Source organism: Mesoplodon densirostris, chromosome 13 (assembly GCF_025265405.1).
Source record: "Mesoplodon densirostris isolate mMesDen1 chromosome 13, mMesDen1 primary haplotype, whole genome shotgun sequence".
Classification (NCBI taxonomy): domain Eukaryota; kingdom Metazoa; phylum Chordata; class Mammalia; order Artiodactyla; family Ziphiidae; genus Mesoplodon; species Mesoplodon densirostris.
In genome coordinates, this window is record NC_082673.1 from 59,145,381 (window position 1) to 59,163,555 (window position 18,175).

Consider the following 18,175-nt stretch of genomic DNA (forward strand, 5'->3'; position numbering starts at 1 on the left):
TTGGGGACTGCTGGGCTTTTTGAGTAATGAATGCTACTTTCTTGGTGTAGTTGGTGGATCTGACAGCTGAATGACAGTTTTCTTTCCATAGTCAGTATTCTTTATGTAGTAAAAATTAAATGGTAGAATATATGTAGTAAATAATATACATACTGTAGGAGTCCTTAGTATAGGGAACCCCTTAAGAGCCCAAATAGAAACAATCAGGGAGTATTTTCTGGAAGATGGGATCTTGCAGCTGGACTTTGATTAGAGTAGAATTTAGATGGGGAGAAGCAGGAAGGGAATTTCAAGCAGGGAAACAGTCTGAGCAAAGGCATGGACGTAGGAATGGGCTTCTTTAGGGTACTGCAAATAAATGGTTTAACTCCTTATGTTAAGTAAGTAGAAAGAAATAAATTTTGAGAAGTATGTAGGGGCCTCATAATGGAGAATCTTAAATATCAGATGGAGGATTTTGGACTTGACATTACAGGTGGTAAAGAATCATAGTACACTCTTGAAAATGATTATCTCTGAAGATGATTCCATAGGGCTTCAATAGGGATTGAAGAGGGGAAAGTTGAAGGATAAAGAGACCAGTTGGAGGCATGAAGAGATAAGACCAAAGCTGTGATCATGGATATGGTGACTGACTCCATATAAGGGATGAAGAGAGAGTATAATAGCCAACACACATGAGGCTTTTATACCGTGTCAATTTTTTTTTTTAATTTATTTTTTATTTTTTGCTTTATAACAAATTTAATCAGTTATACATATACATATGTTCCCATATCCCCTCCCTTTTGTATACCGTGTCAAGTTCATTTGGGGGCACATCTCAGTTTTACAGGTGAGGAAGCTGATGCCCAGAAAGGTTAATTAACGTGTCCAGGGTTACACAGCTAGTACGTGGTGCAGCCAGGATTTACACCCAGGCAGTCTGGCTCCAGAGTCTATATTTTAAACCAGTACATAAGATTTGGCTCTGGATGACTGGGGACAGATGATGATGAGGTGTGCCCAATTGAGAAATGATGATTACCTTAGTTTTGGATTGAGTTAAAGGTGACGACAGGACATCTAAGGAGAAGGCAGAACTGGCTCTTAGGGGATACCCATCTATTAGTCATTAAGATAGAGGATCAGGGACTTCCCTAGTGGTGCAGTGGTTAAGAATCCGCCTGCCAATGCAGGGGACATGGGTTCAATCCGTGGTCTGGGAAGATCCCACATGCCGCAGAGCAACTAAGCCCGTGCGCCACAACTATGGAGGCTTCACTCTAGAGCCCGTGAGCCACAACTTCTGAGCCCGTGTGCCTAGAGCCCGTGCTCCACAACAAGAGAAGCCACATCAATGAGAAGCCTGTGCACTGCAACAGAGTAGCCCCCGCTCGCCGCAACTAGAGAAAGCCTGTGCGCAGCAACGAAGACCCAGCACAGCCAAAAATAAAAATAAAATAAATTAAAAAAAAAAAGATAGAGGATCAATGAAAGCCGTACGAATCAACAATGGAGAGAAAAGAGCAAAGGGCCCAGGAATGATGAGGGTTAGAGGACTAGGATGAGGTAGAGTAGAGATTAGAAAAGAGTGTTTGGCTACTGAGGAGAACCACTCTTGTACAGGATCTTAGAAGCCAAGCAAGGAAAGATTTTACAGAAGTGAGAAATGGCCAAGAAAATCCAAGGAGATTAAGAACTGAGGGAGGTCTATTGGATTTTGATCAGAGCTCATTAATAGAATCAGTTCTAAAGAGAAGTAATACTTATAACTATTATTTATTGAAGATCTGTAATGTACCAGGCTCTTCATATGTAAATATCTGAGTTATTCCTTTAGAACAGTACCGTAAGGCTGATATCATGATACAGAGGAAGAAACAAGCTCAAAGAACTAAATTACCTCATCTAAATTCAGTAATTGACAGAGCTGAGATTAAAACTGAGGTTTATTCAACTCCAAAACCATTCTCCCCCTAGATTAAGACAAAAAAAACCCCAAAACAACCCTCCCCTCAAAGACTAATGCCCTTCTAGGAATTATTAAAAAAAAAAAAAGAATGATGAGAAATGGATTGAAAGTGATAAGTTGACATGAAAACTTCACTGTCCTGGTTTTTTGTGGTCCCAAGTGAAATGGATTTATGTCTGGATTTGTTGACTATTACTACACATATTTTTAGGAAGTGAAGGCATTATGTACTAAGTTTCACATGCTTCTCCCCAGCAAAGCATTCCCTCTGTTAGACTCTTATTAATGCCCCAGGGCATGCGGTAGAGTGATCTGGAGCTTTTCTTGACTTGTTGGTAATGATCTCAGCTGCATGACTCCTCCACCTCTTTCATTACTTCAGCTGATGACTCATCTCTTAATCTTTCTCCCAACATCAACAAAATGAAGTAGCGGATTAAAGAAACAAACGAAAGAAAAAAATATTTGTGATCTAACACAGCCTTAGCCTTGCTGTGAATACTCAGGTGCTAATTTAAACTTTCCTCCAAGGAAGAACAGAGATCAAGTTTACAGTTGACGTGTTCTGTGTTCAAGGCAACCCAGAAAATTCCATACCTAAAGCTACTGAAAGGATATTTAAAAAGCTGACCAGAGCAGGATTAGAATTGCCACTCCAAAAGAACAGTGATGAAACTCACCTTCAGAAAGTGTTCCAAACTTTGGTAAAAGCTGTCCTGTGAAACTGTCCTTTCTTTACAAGTCTACAGTTTTGCTCAGTGTACCAGAGAGATGGTTCTGTTTTTACTAAACCAAGCTTTATTCAACGGTGCTCTGGACCGGAGAGATTATAATCTATGAAAAAACAAGAAATCCAAAGTCATTATGCAGTTAAAGGGAAGAGCATAAGAGTCCTTTGGCCATCAAAAATGTGAACAGAAACAGCTAGTAAGGATGTGCTTTCCCAGGATATTTTTCTCCATTGATCATGTAAGGATTCATCAACCATTTCATCATAGGGGAAAAGCTGATGAATCTAGATTTATGAGTGAACGTTCATGCTGGGAACAGATAAAATCAGCAATCCAGGAGACTCAGCAGGAGGGAGTAGGGACTTGAAGGAAGACTCTAAGAAAAATCTCTCAAGTGAATCAGGGCACTACTTAGTGTAAATCAAGAGTTGGCTTTTATCCTTCACCCTGGCACTTCCTGCTAAACTTTTGGAAATTAGCCAGTGTTGTAATTAAACCCCACCCCCCGCCCCCGCCTCCCAACTTTTCTTAGGTAAGAAAGAGAGTAAAATCCCCATCTTTTTCAATGGTGAGGTCACTGCACATAACTTAAAGCCCTTCTTTCCTGTAGGACTGAGCATTTTGGGAAGTATGCATGATGCCTGGATGCTCATGGGCAACAATTAGGGTTCAGATTCCTCTATTTCTCCCTCTAAGTGAAGGCTGCAGACCGGGCACCCAGGGTGGCTCCTACTAAATGACTGAGAGGGGTGGTGGTGGCGCTGCCACACGTGGGCCCATCACCTCTGCCTTCGTGGTCCTCCCAGAGACTTCATTTCTTCCACTTGTAGATTCTTAGGAGTCCACCAAAATTCTGTCTCTAAATCAAGCCCTATCCTCTGTGATGAGTAGTTTCCACAACATGGAAGTACTATTTTACTGTTAAATCAAAGTACATAAATTTCTTTTTTTTTACACTGAATTATAGTTGATGTACAATGTTGTGTTAATTTCTACTGTACAACAAAGTGATTCAGTTATATATATATATATTCTATTTTATATTCTTTTCCATTATGGTTTATCACAGGATATTGAATATAGTTCCCTGTTCTATACAGTAAGACCTTGTTGTTTATCCATTCTGTATGTACTAGTTTGCATCTGCTAACTCCAAACTCCCAATCCAACCCTCCCCCACCTCCCCTGCCCTTGGCAACCACAAGTTTGTTCTCTATGTCTGTAGTCTGTTTCTGTTTTGTAGATAAGTTCATTTGTGTCATATTTTAGATTCCACATATAAGTGATATCACATGGCATTTGTCTTTCTCTTTCTGACTTACTTCACTTAGTATGATAATCTCTAGGTCCATCCATGTTGCTGCAAATGGCATTATTTCATTCTTTTTTTATGGCTGAGTAATATTCCACTGTATATAAAATACATAAATTTCTTTAGTTGACTCTCCAAAATGAATACAAATGTGCTCCTTTTGTCAGAAAATTCCATTATTTTGCATCACCAATATATTCTTTACTTTAAAAATGTTTCCCCCCACCCCCCCAAAAAAATATTTCCCACATCTGCCTATTTCAACATTGACCGGCACACTCCTGCCTTTCCTTCAGGTCTTTGTCAAAACTTTGCTTCCTCCTTGATCCTCTGGTTAGGTTAGTCCCCTCTGTCATATAACCTCACTCATGACACTGTTCATTTCTCACACTCATTGCTCTTGTAACAGCGGTCCTTTCTTTTTTTCTTCTTCTTTTTTGACTGCGTTGGATCTTCACTGCTATGCGTGGGCTTTCTTTAGTTGCGGCAAGCGGGGGCTATTCTTTGTTGCAATGCATGGACTTCTTATTGCGGTGGCTTCTCTGGTTGCAGAGCTCGGGCTCTAGGCACATGGGCTTCAGTAGTTGCAGCACGAGGGCTCAGTAGTTGCGGCACATGGGCCCTAGAGCGCAGGCTCAGTAGTTGTGGCACACGGGCTTAGCTACTCCGCAGCATGTGGGATCTTCCTGGACCAGTGACCAACCCATGTCCCCTGCGTTGGTAGGCGGATTCTTAACCACTGCACCACCAGGGAAGTCCCAACAGTGGTGCTTTCTTTCCCCCACTGGACTGCAAGCTACTTGGGCTACGGGGAAGTGCCTGTGTCATTTGCCATTGCATCCTCCACAAATAGCATGGTGTCTGGCATCTATTGGGCTCTCAATCAAAATAGCTAAATGAACAACTTCAGTCTCCCTTTGATTAATGATTATCTTTAGCACTTCTGCATTATAACCAAAAATTGCTATACCCACAAACTTTTTGGGAATATAGAACTGTGCTGTGACAGTAATACCTGTTATTGTATAACAATGTGCAGTTTACAGACCTCTATTTTATTCATTATTTTATTCCATTCTTACAATCGCATTGTGAGGTAAGTAGGGTGGGCATTGCTGTCTTTTTTTTTTTTAACTTTTTATTTCATATTGGAGTATAGCTGATTAACAATGTTGTGTTAGTTTCAGTTGTACAACAAAGTGATTCAGTTATACATATACATGTATTTATTCTTTTTCAAATTCTTTCCCCAATTAGGTTGTTATATAATATTGAGCAGAGTTCCCTGTGCTGTACAGTAGGTCCTTGTTGGTTATCCATTCACACCAGTCAGAATGGCCATCATCAAAAAATCTACAAACAATAAATGCTGGAGAGGGTGTGGAGAGAAGGGAACCCTCTTGCACTGTTGGTGGGAATGTAAATTGGTGCAGCCACTATGGAGAACAGTATGGAGGTTCCTTAAGAAACTAAAAATAGTGTTGTCCTTATTTAAGGCGCAAAGAAACCGAACCTCAGGCAGTTTTCCTCCCCTGTAAGTGGTGAACAAAGACTCACTTCCGGGGCCTGTGCTGTTCCATGTCACCAGACTACCTAATGGTTAGAAAGGCCTTCTACCAGGGTTTTCCTGTTTACTTCCAGAAACTTGATTTTACCTTTTAATCCAATTAATTTACAGTTGGGTCATTTTCTCTTTCTTCCCAATCAGTTCCACCAAGCCCCTGGCACAAAGTTCAAACCAGGGGCCTGGAAACCGTCTGAAACTCCACTCTGCTCAGGGTGGATTTCCCGCCCCACCCCCAAACATATGTTACCAGTGTCAGTGTCATTTTCTGACCCTACACCAATGTGTGGCACCATGCCTCCACATAAAGGGCCCTCAGCACAGCCTTTGCTGGGAGTTCATGCCAGTTTTCTATCACAAAGTGAACGGGGAGACCATCTACTATCAGAAGGCCCTGTAGAAATATCAGCAAAAAGGGACGTCTGTGACTGAATGACCATCAGAAGGCTCTTGGTGGCTGAATTTCCACTGATCAGTATACACGTTGCCTTTGCAATCCTGTTACTTGTCTGTGTCATGTTACTATGCGTGGACATAGGTGTTACTGAAATACAATGTCTCATGGTTACTTTTTGGTTTCATTTCAATGAACAAGGCTGGGGAGCTGCTGAGGACTGTCATGGTTTGTGAGTATTTAAGTCATTATTGCATCCTCCTTAAGAAATCACTTTGATAGTCAATTGCTGCTTTACCTGAGCTTGGCTTGGTTAGGACTGACAAATGACTCCAACCCCTTTTGCCTCTACTGAAGGTTCTCCAGGTGCCCTCCTCACTCCCCATGATGATTTTTTACAACCTGTAGCTTCTATGTCCTTTAAATATAGTAGGATCCCGTGGCAACACAGGATTCATATACAAAGTTCGTCTCTTTCCTGTTGCTTCGTATTCCAATTATGCAGCATATCTGCAATACGTCTTGTTTGCAAAGTAGCTTCTATTGCCTTTTGAAATTAAGGGACTTGGATTGGTCTATAATTTGCTAGCAATTATAGTACAAATTAAACTGGATAAAATAGTTTTAATAACCATTAATATGTTGATTACATTTAATGTATCGTACACATTTATACATTAGAACTCAGAGAGTTAAATGAAACCTGTTCCCTCTCAGTTTTTCATTTGAATATTCACTAATGAAGAATAATCAAAGAAAATGATTTGGCTCCTGAAATGATTGGATATGAAAAGCCAAGTGTGAAGGGAACCAACTTACACTACTTCTGTACTACCTTTGAAAGACCATTATTACTTCTCATGGGCAGTAGAGAAATAAATCAGTGGCTTTATCAATGCAATGGGGCAGTCACTTTAGTCTTAATCTTCCCTCTCTTCCATTCTGGGGAAGTACAAATCAACCAAATAATGTGTATTTTTTAGCGGATATCAAAGGAATACTTCTTTGATAATGAACCTCGTGTTTTTCTTGCTTTCACAGTAATAAACGACTGGTGGCCTTAGTGCCCATGCCCAGTGACCCTCCATTTAATACCCGAAGAGCCTACACCAGTGAGGATGAAGCCTGGAAGTCGTATTTGGAGAACCCCCTGACGGCGGCCACCAAGGCCATGATGAGCATCAACGGTGATGAGGACAGCGCTGCCGCCCTTGGCCTGCTGTATGACTACTACAAGGTAGAACCTGAAGCCCCGCCTCCCTCCACTTTCTGCCTCCAGGACCTCCCTGCTCTAGGGGGCAGAGGGGACAGATTCTTCATCCCAGGCCAGAGAATGAATGGCGTTGCCACACTCACTCTGGAATTCAGCCTCTTCCTGTTCTCATTACGTCTCTGCTTTCCCATCTATAAAGCACGACTTTACCAGCCCCCCCAGGGAGTTTCCATTTTAGGATAATTATTTCTGTGCCCTCTGGTTACAAGCATACATATTGTCTACGTTTAATTTCTACTTCATATCCTATTGCAAATCCTTCTTTGCTGCCATTTTTACTTTATGATTTTTGGTGAATAAAGAATATTACATTGTGTGGCTATACCATAATTTAGTCATTGCTCAGTTTTACGGCATTTAGGTTGCTTTTATCTTTTCTTATTTTATTTTATTTTTTAATTAAGTAATGAGAACCTTTAAAAAATTTTTTTTTTAATTTAATTTTTTTGGCTGTGCCACACAGCTTGCAGGATCTTAGTTCCCTGACCAGGGATTGAACCGGGCCCATGGCAGTGAAAGCAGAAGTGAAAACACCAAGTCCTAACCACTGGACCACCAGGGAACTCCCTAGGTTGCTTTTAGATTCTCCATTTTATAAGAAACATCAGGGTTTCTAGATTTTTCAGTTTTGTAAGGAATATGCCAATGAATACTTTAGTGGTAGGCTTTTGTAGCAATTTCAAAATCTAACTGTCTCCATTTGTTTCAATGAGTACTCAATATTTATTTTGAAAAACCCTTAAAACAAAGTGAATGTAATTCACTTGCATTACAAAAATACCTGCCATAGTTACTTTCAAAATAGGAGTATTTCAGGAAATCGAACAACAAACAATGGTTGGCCTCAACTATAAAGGACTATATCTGGTATGACCTGCTCCCTTAGAACCAATGAAGTGTAAAAAATCAACAGGTATTTACTGAATGAGGATATTTATTGCCTGACTTGATTGTAAACACTGTGGGCTTATGCTGGTATTGGCACAAAGGTGAGAATGGCCGTGTTTATTTTGCTGGTTGGGCACAGTGAACTCTATTTTTAGAATAAGAACTAAATCCCCCTCTTCCCCTCTCCCTCCATCATGAGAAAAATCACCCAAGAGGAATCATTTTTCTTTTGGTAAGCACCAGTCTCAGCTTCCTGTTTCCTTCCTGCTTCCCAGTTCCTGTTTCCTCCCAGTGGTCTCACTTCTGCAAGTTGTGTTGTCCCCTGGGTCTCTCCTAAACCAGGGTTTTTGTGCTTTACAACGATCTCCCACCACCATTGACTCTGGCACGGACCCCGGGCCTATTTCTTTCACCAAAGTTCTCTAAAATTACTCATTCCTTTTCCAGCTTCTTCCCATTTTCTCTATTAAAACACTCAGGAGGGCTCCCTCCATGGGGAGAAGAGTGAAAGCCAAGCCAAGTTGTGCTTATTTAAGATGAAACACAAGGTATGAGTAACTGATAGGCTGGCCCATCCAGGCTACTTTAAATGAGGATATTATTAACTCAAATAAATGCATTTTTTTTGGTTGGAAAGTCCTGGAGAAATATAGGAAAGGCATTCTACTGGTACCCTTGCCAGTCTAGGCTGATTTTTTTCCCCTTTACCAACGGAGCTGGAGTTGGCTGATTTCGACAGCTCTCCTGTGAAGCTGTACAACTCCCAACACAGCTCCTGACATAGCAAGAACGGCCTTTAACTTTGGGAACTGGGGTCCAGATGAAAGGATATTTTAGGGTCTAACCTCCATTTCATGTAAGCAGGGCAGTTTCCTACAATGAACAGGAATCGCCTGAAAAAAAATGAGCCTAAAAACAAAGATGGTTTCTTGGCAGGCTTTCCTTTCTTCTTTTCTTTGTTTGTGGTTGTTTTATATATTTTAATCCTTTTTGACTAAGGAGCTTATTTGAAAAACACAAGGATGAATTCTAAACGTTTTGGAGTCAAAATTTTCAGAATGTATTGAGGATGGTATAGAAACAGAACTTATCATGTTAGACTGCTTCCTGTTATAGGCTATTTCTTGAGGGTTCAGCATTATTGGACTTTTGTGTTAATATGTAATGTTCAGAAATGGTCTCATCCCTAGAAAGGAATCACAAAGCAATTTTCCTTTGTTATAAAAAATAGTTAAAACTTGACACCTTTTAAAAAAATACCTTTATTGGAGTATAATTGCTTTACAATGTTGTGTTAGTTTCTGCTGTACACCAAAGTGAAGCAGCTATATGTATACTTATATCCCCATGTCCCCTCCCTCTTGAGCCTCCCTCCCACCCTCCCTATCCCACCCCTCAAGGTCGTCACAAAGCACCGAGCTGATCTCCCTGTGCTATGCAGCAGCTTCCCACTAGCTATCCATTTTACATTTGGTAGTGTATATATGTCCATGCCACTCTCTCACTTCGTCCCCTCTCCTCCTTCCCCTGCTGTGAAAAATTGATACCTTTATCAATCTTTAAAATTTAGCAACATATTAAAGTGACCGTGATTTAATCACTTGGGTCATTACAACATTTTTTGGTAACTTTTATAACTATGTTAAACAAATACATTAGTTAATGCTTTTATAAGACTTTGAAGAAATACATTAAGATACACTTTGAAAAAATATATTTTTCTTATTTTTTAAAAGTAGATTTTACTCCTGTGAAATGGATATAATTTCAGGTATCTGTATTAGATGGCAATTCTTTTGTATTAATGAAAAAGAGAAACACACCTTGAAACAAAAATCATTAGTAACTTAGGAAAGCAACGTGTTTTATTTCCCACAGGTTCAGAGGATAAAGTATTAGTAAATATGGTACCTGGATTACCTCTCCTCTTGCACATTTTTAATATTTAGAGGAAAGTTGAAATACTGCTTTCTGTAAATATTTTGAAATGCAGAGTAGAGAGTTTACATAAAACTCAATTTGAGGATGTGGAGAAAAAGGAACCCTTGTATACTGTTGATGGGAATGCAAATTGGTGCATCCACTATGGAAGACAGTATGGCAGTTTCTCAAAAAACTACAAATAGAACCACCAAATGACCCAGAGGTTCCACTCCTGGATATATATCTGGAAAAAATGAAAACACTAATTTGAAAAGATACATCCACCCCAGTGTACATAGCAGCACTATTTACAATAGCCAAGATATGGAAGCAACCCAAGTGTCCATCAGCTGACAAATGGATAAAGATGAGGTATATAAATACAATAGAGTACTACTCAGCCATAAAAAAGAATGAAATTTTGTCACCTGCAACATCATGGTTGGACTTGGAGGGTATTATGCTAAGTGAAATGTCAGAGAAAGACAAACACTGTATGATATCACTTATATGTGCACTCTAAAAAATGAAAACAAACTAGTCAATATAACAAAACAGAAACAGACTTAAATATGTAGAGAACAGGGCTTCCCTGGTGGCGCAGTGGTTGAGAGTCCACCTGCCGATGCAGGGGACATGGGTTCGTGCCCTGGTCCGGGAAGATCCCACATGCCGCGGAGCGGCTGGGCCCGTGAGCCATGGCCACTGGGCCTGCGCGTCTGGAGCCTGTGCTCCGCAACGGGAGAGGCCACAACAGTGAGAAGCCTGCGTACCGCAAAAAAAAAAAAAAAAAAAGAAAAAGTATGTAGAGAATAAACTAGTGGTTACCAGTGGGGAGGGGGGGGAGGGGCAAGATAGGGGGAGGGGATTAAGAGGTACAAGCTGCTAGGTATAAAATAAATAAGTTACAAGGATATATTGTACAATGCAGGGAATATAGCCAATATTTTATAATAACTATAAATGGAATATAACCTTTTAAAATTGGGAATCTCTATGTTGGACACCTGAAATTTATATAACATTGTACATCAACCATACTTCAATTTATTTATTTATTCATTTATTTATTTTTTGGCTGCGTTGGGTCTTCGTTGCTGCGCAAAGGCTTTCTCTAGTTGCGGTGAGCGGGGGCTACTCTTCGTTGCAGTGTGCGGGCTTCTCATTGCTGTGGCTTCTCTTGTTGTGGAGCACGGGCTCTAGGCGCATAGGCTTCAGTAGTTGTGGCACGCGGGCTCAGCAGTTGTGGTTCACGGGCTCTAGAGCGCAGGTTCAGTAGTTGTGGTGCACGGGCTTAGTTGCTCTGAGGCATGCAGGATCTTCCTGGACCAGGGCTTGAACTCATGTCCCCTGCACTGGGAGATGGATTCCTAACCACTGCACCACCAGGGAAGTCCTGGTTTTTATGTATTTTAATGATTTAAATTCACATTATCTAGATGAATGAGTGAATAAGTGATTTAATAAATATTCATAAGCTGTTGAAATATTCATAAGCTGTTGAAATCGGCTTTTTATTTTTGGCTTATACATTATAGAAAATGCAGGGAAGCTTAAAGAAGAAAGTGAAATTTCCTGTAATTTTTCTATCATATTATTTGGCATCATTTTCTCCATCGCTGAAGGATTTTGAACGTAAGCCTGGTAGATTGGAGAAATGATTTATACATATTACAGCAACAGCAGCAGCAGCAGGGAGGTGGGTTATGAGCAGAGAATCCAGTGAACAGTTCGTTGCAATAGTCCAGATAAAAAATGATGAAGCCCTAAAGTAAGACATGATGGTAGCTGTTCCCTGGGTCAGCATTTGTGAGGTTCTCCCTAAATCAGCCACTCTGTTTAGTCAGCCATACTTCATAGAGACAAAGCAGTATGTTCAAGAAATCACTGAGTATTTGTTTGAATAAAAGCTGGCAACTGGGGCTTCCCTGGTGGTGCAGTGGTTGAGAGTCCACCTGCCGATGCAGGGGACATGGGTTCGTGCCCTGGTCCGGGAAGATCCCACATGCCGCGGAGCAGCTGGGCCCGTGAGCCATGGCCGCTGAGCCTGCGTGTCCGGAGCCTGTGCTCCGCAACAGGAGAGGCCACAGCAGTGAGAGGCCCACATACCGCAAAAAAAAAAAAGCTGGCAACTGATTGTGTGTGTGTGTGTGTGTGTGTGTGTGTGAGATTTGGCGGGAGAACCCTATAATTAGGATCATAAAATCTAATCTGATTCTCAGATTAACGAAGGCGGAGTACAGAAGAAGGGCTTTGGGGAAAAGGATAATTGTATGTTGAGTTTGATGCGCTTGTAGGATGTCTAGGTAGGGATGTCTGATAGACAGTATTGTGGGTCTAGACTTGAGAAAGGGGCCTGAGTTCAGAGGTCCCAGTTTCTCTAAGAAGGACAGTCTTTGGGAAGCCAAAGGTAAAAATGGTTCACGGTGGCCCAGATGGGAGCAAACCCAAAGGTTTCCCTTTGTCACATTGTGACGAATACTACAGACGGAGCAAGGGGCTCAGAGCTGGCATCAGTGCATCTTAGCAACACTAATGTTCCCTTCCAGGAGTCTTCGGGAGTTACTAATACGTTTTAGTGTTTGGAATCCCTATTTCTTCTATTTCTTTGATTCTGCTTTTTGCAGGCCATTTTGATTGATTCAGTCATTCTTTCAACAAGAATTTAGTGAGGGCCTGCTACATTCCAGGCGCTTGGGACATAACCATGCACAAGGTGGACACTCATGGAGACTAGTCTAATCTTGGATATGGACATTTAGATGGTTCTCGAAGTAAGCTCACAAGTTAGCTTAGAGAAGGCATGGGTAGGGTGGGGCAGGGGACTGGGGTACGTTGCAGGCAGAGAGGACTGTGTGATGGCTCTGCTGCAAGAAGGAGCATTGCATGGTCAGAGATGCAGTGTGGCTGTACACACAGCAGTGATGGGGGTGGCCCAAGTTGAGGCAGAAGAGTTTTTGGAGGCCATGTTCCTGAGAATAACGGGAAGCATTGAAGAGTTTTAAGTAAGAGCGTAGTGGGGTCAGACTTAAAGATCACTCTGGATCTTCTTAATGGATCCCAAATGGATTTGCAGGGGTTAAGTGAAGGAGAGGAGAGACCAGTTAGGCTGATGCCGTAGCTCAGGTAAGAGATGTCGGGGGCTGAACCAGGAGGCAGGCATCCACAGGGAAGTTGATGGATTTGAGTCACATGGGTTTTAGTGTAATGTCTTCAAGCTTCATCCATATTATAGCATGTATCAAAATTTCATCTTTAAGGCTGAATAATATCCCATTGTATGTATATATCACATTTTGTTTATCCATTCATCTGTAGATGGATGGACATTTGGGTCATTTCCACTTTTTGGCTATTGTGAATAATGCTGCTATGAACATGGGTGTGCTGGGTATTAAAATTTTATGTTTATCTGTCGTTTTCAGTAGATGATAGGAGCTATGTTTTATTCATTTCATTTCTTTCTAGCACTTAGTAATGCCTGCTACATTGTAGACCCTCATCATTGACATGTGAGTGAAGGACAATTGATTTACTTTATTTTTATTTAACAAATGCTTATAAATTCCCAGACACTCCAAGTGGCTTTAAAAAAATTAACTCATTTAATTTTACTAAACACCCTGTGAGGTATAGGACTACCATTATGCCTGTTTTACAGCTGAGGAAACTGAGGCAGAATTAGTAAGTGGTAGAGCTGAGATTTGAAGCCAAACAGTCAGGTCTAGGCCTGGACTCTTAGCCACCCTGCTATGTTGCCTCCCTTGCCCAGCTAGCTGGGCTTGCATACATATTCAGGTGGGTGGAAACTGTCCATGAGGATTGCTAGTCCGGAATCCAGAAGAGAGATGCTTCTCATAAACGCTCTCTTATGTCAAAATAGTGAAGGCTGTGTTTTGAGTGCAAAGGTGTTTGGCTAGAAGAAAGATCTGGAGATTTAGGAAAAAACAAAATCAAAAACAAAAACAAAAAAACCCAAAACATCCAACCAGCCAAACAAATCTAAACCCACTATTTGTGTGTTTGAGAACTATGGTAGAGATAGATAAATGATCCTTAATGCGGTAGGGCAGTCAGATGATGTTCAGAAACACAGCTGGTAGGGGTATCCCTTCTCTCAAGTAGCACTTTTTTTTTTTTTTTTTTTTTTTTTTTTTTGCGGTACGCACGCCTCTCACTGTTGTGGCCTCTCCTGTCGCGGAGCACAGGCTCCGCGACGTGCAGGCTCAGTGGCCATGGCTCATGGGCCCAGCCGCTCCGTGGCACGTGGGATCTTCCCAGACCGGGGCACGAACCCGTGTCCCCTGCATCAGCAGACGGACTTTCAACCACTGTGCCACCAGGGAAGCCCTCAAGTAGCACTTTTTCAATAATCTTTCAGGTAATATGTTGGCATTGTGGTTGTGAAGTTAATAATAAAAGTGCATTAGAAGAAGAAGGGTGGAAGCCAGTTCAAGAGCTAGGGAGGGTAGGTAAAGGCTGGCCCAGGTATTAGATGTTGCTCCCTCACTGGACAGTGCAGCCCCCTACCCAGTTTGCCCCCCTGCATGTCAGCACCTGGAGTCTCTCATCAGAGTGGAGGGTCAGTCCCTGTTCCTTAACGGGATACCTGTTGTAGCTCCAAGATGTTTTCTGTCTGCTGCAGAGCACAGATCCTCTTACCCTTTCCCCTCATCCACTCCCAACCAAGGTGGGAAGGGCTCAGAAGGTGCTCAGGTCCAGCGAGAGAGAGTTGCCAGTGTCAGCAGAATCAGGATTGCTGTGGCCCTACATTGATCATCACCTTTTGTGTCTGGTCTACTGTCATTGCCAATCAGCCTACTTACCTTTAACCATCTCCTGGCCATTGCAAATTTGCCACCATTCTCTGGAGAATGTTCCATTTCCTTTTCTTTGCTTATGCTGGTGTCAAGCTCTGCACAAGGTCACAGTTGCATCTATGTAAGTCTGACTGATGGTTGGTGATGTTTTCAGGTTCCTCGAGACAAGAGGCTGCTGTCTGTAAGCAAAGCAAGTGACAGCCAAGAAGACCAGGATAAAAGGTATGATAATATATACAGGAATATGCCTGACTCCCCAAATAACTCTTTTTCTATGTTTTTTGAAAACAATAGTATTAAACTATAACTTTTGTTCTTGAGAGGATATGGGAGTCAAGAAGCTTAATGTCTGCTACCTGTTTTTGGAGTCTGGATCAAAACTGGATCTCTCAGGCGGGAGAGAAAATTGTATTTTTTGGTTTTGCAATTCTGCAAAGGGCCATCAGTATCTTCCAAGGAGGCTGCAAATCCCAAGAGTTAGAGGTGATATACAGGCAAGATAGCCTACTGCTGGTGTGAACTTTTCTGTCCGTCCAATGGCTGTATGACTGCGATGAGGCCCTTGAGGGAGTGAGACATTTGAGGATCGTCTTTGATAAGGAGGAGAGAAAGGAGGCCAGGCTGATCTCAGTCCAGGGAGGAGCTGGTAGGGAGCCATGGGTGGCAGAGGACACTGTTGGGGTGCAGGGGCAGGAAAGATGTTAGCAGACCATAGATCATACTCCTTTCCTTCAATCCTGAATTAAGAACCAGTTGAAAAACAAGAAACAGACAGATTGAAATTAAAAAGGAAAAAAAAATCAATCTTATTTCTGATGAAGCAAATTAGAGAACGTGATTTTGAACCAGCAATTTATGACATTTCAGTCCTGACTTAGATATGGCTATTCATCCAGTCCCAAGCAGGACTTCAGGCCTCCCTGGAGGGACAGGCCACTGATGGCATGGCCGTGGTGCCTGGAGTGTCCCCTTTCTTTGGCCAAGATGATCCAGGCGTAAAGAGGGAACCACAGGGGTCTGAACCACCTTACTCAGCTACTTCTCCCAAACTCACCAATCAAATACATCTCTTCCCCTGCAGAGGGACGGAGAAGCCACAGTGCTTTTCTGTTGGGGGTTTTTCCACTTGGAAACATGAAGCCAGGAGAAACGAAATCTCCTGCTAAAACACATGTCAGAATCTTTCCTGGCCTTGATAGGAGCTGCTTGTGACACTGTGATCTTGTCATACGACTAGCAGTGGGGGCCATCCCACCAATCAGTGGCCCTGTGCTGTGTATCACCTCTAAGGCACGTCCCCAGCAGAAGATCAAGGCTGTCTGCATCTGATTTGTGGTTCCACAGGGATCTTCTGATGCTCTATGCTGCTTTGGGGCCCTGGGCACTAGTGCGTAGCAGTGATGACAGGGAGAAAGAGGCTGATGCTCTTCAGGTCCTATACCTTTCCTCCATTCAGCCAGCATTTATCAGGCTAAGTGAGCGCTGTCTCCTAAGTCCTATACCAGTAATCACAGAAAAGTTGGGGGAGGCGCGGGGGGTGGAGGTGGAGAGGGGAACGAATCTAAGATGTGTGCTCTGTATGTATCATAATAGACAAAAGAGCCCATGTTTTGGTAAAGTATCTTTTAGAACAACATTAAAGACTGATAGCCACTCATTGTATTTTAAAGGCCATTTTTGTGATATCAATGGAGTGCCTTAAAAAAAAACTGGCAGTGAGGTAATAGACAAACCACCTTGTATGGACCGATTATGACTTAGTAGACTTCCAGTTAAACGTAATTTGGAAGGATATCATTTGGTCTGCAATGTACTCATGAATTAAGGTGCCATGTGCTGACATGATATCATTACAAATGTTCGTATACAGAAGTCGCCACTTTGAAAAGTAGTCTCAATGTCATGACTCCAATTTTTTAAAAGTATATTTCAATGAACCATTCTTAGCCTTGCATTTTCTTCTCACATTATAATGTTTGGTTCAATTTTAAATTCTATTGCAGGTGAGTCAGTATATCTCACAATAATTCTTACTTTGTTCTGATCACCCATTTTTTGGATGACTTCCAGAGTTCTCCAACATCAGCTTTTAAAGTCGGTGCTATTCTATAGAGGCACAGTTACACATTATGGGATGGTGCCGAGTCTGTTGTTCCCTCGTCTCATAGTAGTGACGATTCAACTAGATTTGCACAACTCTATTAGTTTGTTTATAAGCACACCAAAAATATTTTGACGTGTGTTTCTTGTTTAGAATCCAAGTGTTTTGCATGAAGTAAAGACTTAAGAAATTTGGACTGAAGTGGACTCTAACTGTAGAGGAGTTGATTAATTTTGAATATTTTGGCAAAGCCAGTAAGACCGTGCTTGTGCAAAGCCCAGAATTGCCGAAAGTGGATAATTGCTTTGGTAGCTAATGAACGTAGACCAACCGTCCTACACCCAACTAGCAGGACATTACCCACAAGTATTAGTAGTTACTCCTCCACAGAAGGGTCCCGGATAAAATGAGTTTGAGAAATTCTGGGTTACAATTAAACAAGTGGAGGAACCCTTGGGGGCCTTTACTGTGTTCATGACTGTGACCCACCAGGGTGGTCTTGTTTAGGCAATTTTTTTTTTAATACTGATTTTATCATGGTCTCCTTTCTTTGAGGAACATGTATTAACATTCTATGCAATGTTCTCAACAACAAGGTTTAGGAAATACTGATATAAATGGGTGGTCTGGGTTTTGGCATCATCAGCTTACTGGATTCAGATTGAACATAATTTCTGAATTTTCACTGTGTCTTAGATACAGATTCATTGTATTGATATAGCCATGAAAGCAGGTTATTACTTAAAGCCAGAATGTTTATAGACTCATGATTTTATTCTTTAAAGGGTTTGTTTCTAGAATGATTTCTACAGGTCTGTGACTGACTCAGAGAGGTCCAGGTATTTTTCTGTTGGCTTTGTTCATCTGGAGCCATTCTTTCCTCAAGCTTCACTTTGAAGTTTTATCTGAAAAATCAAAGCTAAAAATACCGAGTCCTGTTAGACAGGCAAGCTCAGAGGCGAGTGGATTTCCTTTACAGAGAGGAGCCACGAGAGCTCAATTCTTGGAAGAACCAATTTTATTCAAATATTTCTCTCGATGAGAGATGGCTGTAAGCCCCAGAAAGCACATGCTAGTTTAAAAAAAAAACAGACACTGGGGACGGGGCTCCATGCAAAACATGCATTTTGTCTCTGTGTCATTCAGAATAATCTATAAATAAGTAAGAGGTGGCCTCAAATCTTACTGACCACAAGGACTTTTCTATCCATAACG

The 18,175-nt window shown here is 41.6% G+C and overlaps 1 protein-coding gene across 1 annotated transcript in view; it reads left to right on the forward strand.

The window, feature by feature from the left end:
• Positions 1-7,003: 7,003 nt before the first annotated feature.
• The window catches only part of GRHL2 (grainyhead like transcription factor 2), a 115,205-nt gene continuing 104,033 nt past the window's right edge, over positions 7,004-18,175 (forward strand). Inside the window, exons 1-2 of the mRNA XM_060116037.1 lie at positions 7,004-7,192; positions 15,014-15,081. Coding sequence (XP_059972020.1) covers positions 7,025-7,192; positions 15,014-15,081 — 236 coding nt within the window. The 5' untranslated portion in view covers positions 7,004-7,024. The remainder of the gene's footprint in view (positions 7,193-15,013; positions 15,082-18,175) is intronic.